Source organism: Cariama cristata, unplaced genomic scaffold (genome assembly GCF_000690535.1).
Source record: "Cariama cristata isolate BGI_N322 unplaced genomic scaffold, ASM69053v1 scaffold4134, whole genome shotgun sequence".
Taxonomy (NCBI): domain Eukaryota; kingdom Metazoa; phylum Chordata; class Aves; order Cariamiformes; family Cariamidae; genus Cariama; species Cariama cristata.
Window position 1 is genome coordinate 72,854 of NW_009611079.1, and position 10,433 is coordinate 83,286.

General features: G+C 42.6%; 1 protein-coding gene across 3 annotated transcripts in view; it reads right to left on the minus strand.

Moving 5' to 3' along the window:
* Positions 1 to 10,433, minus strand: part of SRGAP2 (SLIT-ROBO Rho GTPase activating protein 2) — a 106,293-nt gene that overhangs the window by 65,761 nt on the left and 30,099 nt on the right. For all 3 annotated transcript variants that reach the window (XM_009698094.1, XM_009698095.1, XM_009698093.1), the window contains exon 2: positions 5,028 to 5,220. In XM_009698094.1, the coding sequence (XP_009696396.1) occupies positions 5,028 to 5,220 (193 nt within the window). The remainder of the gene's footprint in view (positions 1 to 5,027; positions 5,221 to 10,433) is intronic.

Here is a 10,433-nt window from a genome sequence, read left to right on the forward strand (position 1 = left end):
ACGACCTGCTGGAATTAGATAGGAGGTGAAGGGAGAGATGAAAGAAGTTATTCTCAGATCTGTGAAATTGTTAAGTCCACCTTACAAACTATCAGAGCTAGACCAAGTGTTAGAGCAGAGATGTAACTGTTTCTGCATAAACTTTCTCAAACCTGCCTGAACTTTGTCCTCTGCAGCGTGTTCCCTAAGAGTAGCTACAATCATAGCAACCAATGCAGTGCCATACTGGGATCGCTGATACGATGAAAAACACCACAAAGATCCTCCCTGGGGTTTTACATCAATTTTCGCTGGTCATGTATCCCTAGCTCTCTGGGTTCAATGAGGTCGCTGAATAAATGAATGCTTCATGTTCAGAAAAATCTTCCAAATGTTGTTATTGGAAAGACTCATAAAAAAAATGTTCAGGACTCAGCTCCATCAAAAAGATTCACAGGTCAACATAGCCTATGACAATATTTATCAATTACAATAATAACAACAACAACAACAACAACAAGATAACTGAAGTCCACAAGACCCAAATGCTTTTGTCAATACCTCCCTCACAGCCTGTTTCATCTTTCCTTTAAAGAAATCATTTAAGAAAACTAAAGTTGAAAATCTTTGCAAGCTGCTCATTCAAATCAACATCTGATTTCCCCTTAAAGTCTTCCTGACACAGCTCAGTGTTAACTGTAAATTTTGAGAATTACAAGCCCGGACATACATACTGCTCCCTGCCCTTCTCTTCCAAAAGATTCCAGTTATGAACATCTGTTGTTTACAAGTGCTCAGCCTGAAGGTTGCCAGACTTATTCTGCATCTTCTACTTCAAGGCAAAGGCTGCCAGAAAGCCATCTGAATTTCATGCTGGGATATCCTGGACATTCAGCTCTCCAGCTGACAATTGCTACTCAGTATCCTACTTCCAAAGATTATCTTGATTTAAAATATGGCTTTAAAATAGCAGTGTCTTTCTTTTTTTTTTCCCCTCGCCCCCCCCCTTTTTTTTTTTTTCATTTTCTCCCTTGAGAGGAATAAATCAAGGTTTGCTACTGGTTTTCTATTGTTAACTGATTATTTGAATAGGCAAATGCCTTTAGGACAAAAATCACATGAAATAGGAGCAGCGAAGTCTGGAGTTAGAAGTCAAATGGTTTCGCTGCAGTGGGAGAGAGCCTTCCTCTGAGGATGCAAGTCAGACCCGCACCCAGCGCTGCTGCCCGCAGGGACCCCCCAGACCCACCAGGCAAGACGGATACCTCCCGAGATGCATACTCTGATTTAACTGCTACACAAGACAGGTTTAGTTAGGCAGATCTTTAAGGAGCGATGACTATACCAAACTCATCACCAACAAGCTCTTATAACAACTGGAGCTATAAGACCTGGGCTATGAAATGCAATTTTTTTTGCCTCCGGTCCTTACATCTTGTGCAAGGATATTTACCAACAGATACTGAAGAAGCCTCACCAAATATATACATTTTATATGACTATTCTCTTTAACAGTCTGTTCTAATTGAAAAAAATAATTTTAAAAGAGAATAGGCAAAGTGAGGTCTAATAGCCATAGCAGAGTAGTTAAAAGCAAGTAAAACCTGGGATATATCCAACTGTCATCAGCTCATATCTCACCTTGGCTAAACCAATCTGTTCCCCTTCTTTGAAGATATGAAATGAGAGTAACATACACCTACCTCTGTAAATCATTTTAAGATGCTCCAGTGAAGCTAGCTTCAAACTGTGCAATGTGCAAGCACCCTTTAAGTCCATCACCAGTTATACACAGTTCACTGTCAAGACCCAACCACCTACATTTCAAACCCCATAAGGAAAACGTAGCCACCTGATCAGCTCACCCTCTGATGAAGCCACATCTAAGAAAAATAAACCCCATGCAATGCATTTGTTAGAAACCCAACACAAGCCCGCACTTCACATTGCGCTTTCCTTTAATCGTGTGCTTTTACCAGCTTGGAGATGGATGGTGGAGGAAGCCACACAATCCAATTTCAAGGGTCAGACCGAAGCCTCCTGCCCTTGACAGCGTTCCCTTAAATGAACACATTCGGAACAACTCGGCAATTACCTAATAGCTGTTGAGTATGAAAGCACATGCAAATTATAGGGTTACTCCCTGACAGATTTCCTCCCTGACAGTGTGTTATGAGATCTAAAAACGGCAAGTGACATGGTAAGCAGTCACTGAATGATATGGTACCTTCCGACATAATTACCATGTTATCGAAAGAACATGCTATTACTGTATATTTATAGGGTCACAGTCAGGCAATTACAGAGTAGCCACCCGCCTGTGCACATCTCGCAGTCTTGTAATACCAGGCTCCTTCGGAGGAGAGATCTGATGGTTGGCTTTGATCAAATGGTCTTCTGGGGGCTTCCAAACGAGACTACAGCTTCAGCATCGACAGAAAAGAAAGCGGCCAAGTTACCCTTCACTATCCAGACAGAGCAGTGTTGGGGATAGCTAATTATAATCGGAATTGCTTCCTTACTGATCCCTGTGGTATTCTGACACACTTCTGAATGTTACAGCCGGCAGACACAGATGAACGAACAAGTAACAGACGGAGCTACCCAGGACAGACAGCTTTACAACCATGTGCCACTGCTGCGACAAATACTGCCCGCAGCCCCAGCAGCCTTATAGTTAAGAGCTACTATTTTTCCCTTATTCCAACTCTTGACCAAATTAACAACTGGTACATTTGGGACTCAAACCTTGCAGGGGTAACATAATCCAAGAGCAAGATGCTTTTCTGCCAGGAGCCCTCAGCTGCTAATGCGAGGGGCATCAGGAGCCTGAGCAGCGTCAGCACAGGGAAGGGAAACCGCTGCTCGGTAATGGGTTTCAGGGTAATTCGGGCAAGGCCCTGGACTTGACCAGGAAAGCATGGACATTTAATTCAGAAATTCAAGGGAAAGTTTTATGTGCTGATAAAATTCAGGCTACACTCAATAGCTAGGATATTTGAGGTCAATTTTGTCCAGGTATAACTTTATAAAGCCTGTCTAGAGTGCAAAGAGCTCAAAAACTGGGGGCAGGGGGTCAGTGAGGAAAATGCATTAGAACGAACAAACAAAAAATTTTTAAAACCTGCAGTATCACAGCCAGTATATTTAATTCACATGAAGCATGACACCATCTAGGATTCTGTTCAACTACGGTAAAAACTTCCACATTAAAAATTCACTCTAAATCTCAAAATAGGAAGTAAGCTATATACAACTTTCCCAACACTGAAAGCTGAATACAAAAGCATTTCTGAAGGGATGTTTCATATCACGTAATATAAAGGAAATCATCTGAATTTTCACCAGGAATAACAGCAAAATAAACTGAAAAAGACCAATCACAATGCAGAGGAAAATTATAGTTCGAGACATCATTTCTTTAGTGACATCTTAAAGGCACGTGCAGAACATGTTCAGCTCGTAACCGTAAGACCACTTTCACTATAAAGGAAAAGGAAAAAAAACCCATACTTAACACAATTACAGCTCTATAGATACGCAGAACAACTCTTCTTCAACCTGTCAAACAGCTTTAGTGACACCTTAAAGGCATGTGCAGAACATGTTCAGCTCGTAGCTGTAAGACCACTTTCACTATAAAGGAAAAGAAAAAAACCCCATACTTAACACAATTACAGCTCTATAGATACGCAGAACAACTCTTCTTCAACCTGTCAAACAGCTATGCTTGGGAGTCACGCTTTCCTGACAATGTAGCGCAATGTGCGTTTTAAATGAGAACTAAAGCAAATGACATCAAAGCTGTACAGAAAGGGAACTAAAACGGTGCCTACTTAATGGCTTTCACAAAAAGAGCTTCTAGTGGAAATGGAAAGCTGATATATCCCCATATCCCTCCAAACACAGCAACAACAAAAAAACAAACACACAGATAATGGCCCGACCCAAACGATGCTAAAAGTGACATTGCACTTTGGGTGGAGGCAGACCCAGATGGAACCTCTCAGACCAATCTGTCCAAAGCAGAAATGATTCAGATCCCAAGGCTCCTTTTGCTCGGTGTTTCCCCCAGCTGCTTCCCTGACGACAAAACCCAACAAGCATGTGCATCGCCAAGATGTCAGGCTCAGGAGTCCCATGGCTGTGGCTTTGTGCTGGCCACCTAGCCCCTGGGCTGATGTCTCCATGCCATGCAGCCCGCACCAGCCCCTTCTTCACCCACAGGTCCTCTCCTGCATCCCCCTTCCTGGGAAAAGGACTCGTGTTCCTTCCTCCAGGCAGGAGTCAGTAGTAAATCAGAAGGCTTTGAATCCATGAAACCACATTTGAAACACGTTAGCCATCCCAACTCAAACAGCCAAGTGGGGAACAACCAAAGCAGTACGGTCAGACCTACCTGTAAATAATGTTTCAAGCAGGTGAGACAATTGATTGTCAATAAGGACATCTTTAAATTTTAATTGAGTTCCATCAGCTTAGTACCTAGGGATTCCCCCCCACAAATGGCACAGGTCTATTTGAAAGTACTGTTGGCCTTATTTCTCTACTGTTTTGAAGTGATAGTAGCAGAGACATAACACTCTTAAATCCTACACTGAGTATGCGTAGGATATTGAAAATAGAGAGCTGCAATGGCAAAACACAGCATATAACAGATTAGAAACAGTTACACTTAAAAAAAAAAAAAACCAGACTAAAGCCACTGGCATGGAAGGAAATCCTGGCTTTGTCCATCAAATCTGGTGTACAGCTTTGCTCATCTTCCCAAGAAAATTACTTCTTTTAGACATGCCAATTTTTACCATTCCATTTCCTATTGACGACATACGACCTACCAGGAATTACTGAAACGAAGCTAGTAACCAGGCTATGTAGAAACGTGAAATGGGTTCTGTGTTTAACACAAACTTCGGAAACATTTCATTCTGACATTCACAACAGTGCTGGTACCTACATTCGCTATATCAGGTCTCTTTTTGCATTCCTGTCCATGCAAGCGTACCTACAGGGAAAGAAGGGGCAAAAACAAAAGGCAAATACTCTACTTGAATTGCTGGTCTTTGGTGCTCCTAGTTTTAGCCAGGAATCTCTCAGCCAACTTCTCCAAATTCCTTGAGTAATCCATCTCAATCTCTGCCTTCTTGCGGAAGAAATCCTGCAAGTCCTGCAGTAACTGGACTCGAAGCTCACACTGCTGGTCAAGGCATTTCAGCTGCTCTACCAATTGGGCACGGATCTCTGTAACAAATAAAAGCACTAAAGATTAAACAAAATCCCATTACAGAAAACACCATAAAAATTCTCCAATAAAATATAGTTAAAAATATGCTCCCTCATTAGTAATATGTCAGCAAAGCTCCATTACGAATAACTGTATCTGCAGACAGAAAATGATTGTGATTACATCTCGGATGCACCGGTCGCAGGAAAGCCATCCAACAACCTGCAATCCGGTGCACAGACCTACAAGCGAAGCTTCACTGCTGAAGAGTGCATCAATTACAAGTGTCAAGTGCATTTCTGGCATCAAGAAGAAGTGGTCACTGCCTAAAAATGTACTGAATCTCAGTCTGGAAAAAGGACTGAATGCTGCAATACCCAACGTTAGCTTAGAAAATCACTTCAGGGAATTTCTATCAAATTCTTTTGCAGACTACTCTTGATGCAGAAACAAGACATTGCGCATACAGGGGCACTCCCCAAAGGCACCAATTCCAGATTACTCAGTTAGTTACTGAGTCTCCAGCTGTGCAGCTCTCATTATAAACCAAGCCATCGAAAGAGATAAAGACACCGCTTCGGAGAGCCAACACGATAGCACTTCCCATTAGGGAGTTATCTCCAGGAAGACTACTTCTCTCTTTAAAATATCCGCAAGTAACATACCTATGTCTAGAGGACCCATAAAGCACACAGATATAGGTGTTAATATTCTTATTATACATAATTATTACTGAAGATATCTATTTATATTAACACAATATTTTACAAACAGTTTTCAAACATTTTACAAGTATGAAAACTTCTCACATTAGCCCTTTAAGCCAGGGTGGTGTTCTCCTTATCTTACTGACTCTGAATTTGAGGGACAGAATAGGGAAATTACTTGCTCACGGTCAAACAGGGCAAGAAAACACTGAAGCAGCATGTCAGTCACTTAGTCTAAAAATGCAGAAATATTCAGTGATGCAGCTGGTAGAGGTTATTTGGCTTTTATACAGGCAATAAACTCAACATGAAAACAATAAAATATACACTTTCATCCAAAGGTCTTTGAGCACTCAAACTTTAGAGATGCCTGCTATTGCTTGACTGATACATCTCTGAAAACCCTTGGAAAGAGCAGCAACGTTGTTCCAAGCTGAACTCAGAAACAGCAATAAAGTAAGTAACATTCAGGTCTTCCGCATGCACAGCTTTGTTTGTATCTATGCATTGCAACTGCAGGCACCCACAACTTCATCACCACAACTGAAGACGGGTAAGTATCATTTTCCAAATGCAGTTTTGTAATCAACTACTTCATTGCTAATTCCTGAGATACATAATAAGAGAGGCCAGCTTGGCCTCCTCAATATGCTTGCTCCTCTGCCCAGAAAAAGCATACCATCTGGACCTCCGAGCACTTTACTCTTGCCATGCACTACGAGTATCAGTTGCCTCGAATTGTACTCACATGTGCAGGAACAAACAGTGTCAAGAGGTCCAGGATTTGCAATAAAGAAAGTATGCATCTTTATTTTAGGGACTCTAAAATCCAAAACGTGTGTATTTAAATATGGGTCTTAGTTAGGCTTCCCCCCAAAAAAACCCCAAAAATCTGCAATAATGTGGGGTTTTCAAGCTTGAAGATGACCTTGATTAGCACTTTAGTTTGGTAGTACCACTCCTCTGGGACTGCAGTACCCCAGGGCTTCTGCAGCCTTCATGGCAAGGAGAAAATACAGGCAACAAGGTCGTAACACAGAACGAAACAGAGTAGTCAAAACCGCGAGGTGTGGGCAAAGCTGGTCAAGTTTATTTTTTCCTCGGGACAGAATTTTAGAAAACAGCAAACTTCTGTCTCTTCATCAGGAAACGCAACTACAAGCAGATACACAGGCCCGAGTTGACCACATGCTACTTTATTCAAAACCACTTCAGCACGCCCGATTCTCCGGGCCCAGGGAAGCCCCCAGCCCACATCCCCCCCCGTCGGAAGGGTACGGGCTCACCCGGGCAGGGACCAGCATCGTCTGCTCCTCCTGCCAGGGCCGGCTCCAAGGGCACGGCAGAAACAAACCCTGGGGAGGCTCCCGGGAACCTCCACCCTACAGCCCTCGCACGGGAACAACCCTCGCTCCGCAGGGAAGGCGACATGGCGAGGCATGGGCAACACCGGGTAAAACCGGCGAACTGCATTTCTCGCAAGTTTGGGAGATTTCTTTGTTGCTTGCTCGGTTCCAGCTAGCTAAAGTACTTCAGGATTAGCAGGGGCCAGGAGGGGCACGGGGAAAGGACGAATACTTACGCACATTAGATCCGCTAGCACTTATTTAAAAATTTGCTGCTGATGCTCAACATACGCTATATACATCTTCTCCGTTCAGCTCGGTCCCCAGTTACAAAACTACCAACAGATTTGCAAAACTCCGCACAAGTGACAGGGTTAGCCATGTGCAATGCAAAGACGACAACCCCATTCTCCCTGCGGCTTTGTCATTAAGACTTTCATAAAGAAAAGGAGGTGAGGTAGCTAGACGGTAATGGCACCAAAACGCACAGTCACGTAGTTTTTCCTTGCTGCAATGAATCTGTCTGCCTAGTCCTTAACCCAACACTCATCTGCAGGTCTGACAGTTCAAGAAAGAACATCCTCCAAGGCAAGAAGTATTAGAAAGCTCTTCCTCCCTTTGTGTCTTCTCCTCTACCCTTTCCTCAACAAAAGGGATGGTCCCAGCATAGACACAACTATGACCTTTTCAGAAGTCATTGGGCAAAGACACTAATTTTAATAAGCTGTGGCTTACTTACTAGATCCATGACAAGGTACCACACAAAGAAAATACTTGAGCAGATCTAGCATTTTCTGCTAAACAGATAAAGAAAGAGGCACAGAATTCAAATGCAGCAAACACCTTCCTTGTATATGATGTATCTATTTCTGCATTTAGGGCTTGACCACCTGTACAGTGTTATTTTTCAGAAAAACTCAGCTACCTTATTAGCATGGATGAACAATAGGCACCACGTTTAAAAACAGGATGGGGGTAGGAATGGAAAACACCAGATGCAGCTCAGACAGGTCATGGTGTGGCCACCAACCCTTCTCTGTGCTACAATCGATGGATCTTTTACAAGGACAACACCTGGCAAACTCCGACAATTCTCCATCAGTCACGTTCTTGATTGAGACACTAGCTCCAGGAGAAAAAGTAGAAACACAAAGGACCACTTCCAAAAAACCAGTAGTTCTCAAAGACTAGAAGATCAGCAGTGCACATGTATTTTAATTATAAAATTGCAACAAAGCTCAAACTCTTGGTTCTCCAGGTGGGATACTTCATGCACACCTTTCCTGCTAAACAGCAGCAAGAAGTAGTAACCTTTTCCTTTAGAAAGAAAGGCGCTATCAGCACCTTTTCTTTATAAATAAACTCAGTGTTTTTTGAGGGGAACAGTGACAGCTGATCGGGCTACCCCCAGGGGAACAATAAGCCATTCTGCTCCAGCTTATCGACTCCGTGGCGCTGGGCTGGAGAAGGGCAACCTTGCTCATCTTTCAAAAACACACCATACAGTACTTTGCCACAAAATAAAATCAAGAATGCAGGAATTTCCTGAGGCTTACTGGGCTTTCTAGAGTATAAAGTGTCTGCTTGTTTTCCCATTGCTTACACAAGCAAAAGGGTTTTTTTTCGGACTTACCCCGAGAACATACCACGGCAGAGTCAGAGGCCGTGCGGGCTCTAACCCGCAGGTCACCGTATTACACAGGACCTTTTCACGTCTGCAGCCACAACAATCGCTTTAATTCTGAATTCACTGCTTTTGCATCTTTTAATTTACACCGGTTATTAGGTTAACAGCCACTTTAAACACTTTAAGCCTTCCATCTGCTTTCCTTTTCTCAAACCTGTAGACCTTAGCGATCCCACCCACTGCGATCATTCAAGACAAGGAACAGCCCCCTGAAGACCTGTGTTCCTGCTGCCAATGCTTCGAGTGCCTGAAGGTGAGCAAGCACGTTTAATTCAAGGTCAAGATGCCTTTAGTAGAATTAGGATTAAACACCAGGTATTCTTAGTCTCACACCAAGCCTTGCCCTGTATTGCAGAATCCTTTCTATCGTGTTTCAAGCTTACATGGCTGACAGCTACATAATTAAAACGTCCCTAGTAGCAACAGAAAAGTTTTCCATCCTTTTAAAATGAACTTCCATCACCAGATTAAAAAGTCACCTAGGTCACAGAAGGACGGAGTGCTGTACGATGCCAGACAGTTGCATAATTTTACTTTCCTCCTTCTGTAACTACCTTGTCAACATTCCCTGTAGCGCTCAGCAGGCATGTGTAGTTTTTAATGAATTCAAAGGGTAAGGAAGGATCCTCTACCTTCTGTATTTTAGTCACATTCGTCATTCTCAACATTTATAATCTGTTTGACTTTTTTTTTTCCTTTTTATAAACTTTGAAGCATACAGAGTATCAATAGGTACAAATGATACCGCATTACCATGAACGTAATTGTTCCTGAATAAAATGCTGGTATTTAAATGATAGTGCCTCTAGTAGCTCCATGGAAAGGTCAGCAGCAGTAGTTTCCATCATAGGCAAGTTAAGAGATGTGCTACATTTTCAGCTACCACCACAGCTGGTCATATCTTTAAAAAACCTGGATGATCTTCATGAATTGATTGTTCCTGATTGAAAAAACCCGCTTGTTTAAACTAGATGAGTGTCTAGGTCGCTAGTTACATGACAAATCCGAGATCTGAAAACAGTCCTACCCTGCAATCTTGGGAAGGATCCAGTAAACAAAATCAATAGTAGGTTATCCTTATATTTTAAAAACTGACTCTTTTTTTTTACTTGAGCAGATTACAAGAACTGTGGTGCAATTATGGACCTCTACTGAACAGTGGGGGCTTCTAGAACCACACCAAACAGGAGAGGGTTTCTGCAAAGCTCCTGGCAAGAATTTGCACTATCATAAAACAATTACGCGCAGAGCAGGTGGGTATATTCACTGACTGGAACTATACCTTGCTCTTCTACAGCATGCAATACTCAGCTTCTGAAAAAGAATTTAGCAAAATTATTTTTTTAGGCTTAGGCATCCTATAAACCAAAGCTGGAAGTACAGAAACAACGACATTTCTGTACCAACTTGTTCATTTTTCGGAAGGTCAGGTACAGAGCTCAGACCCAGGGGACCTCCTTGCCCAGTCATCTCACAGGCTTTAAGCGACA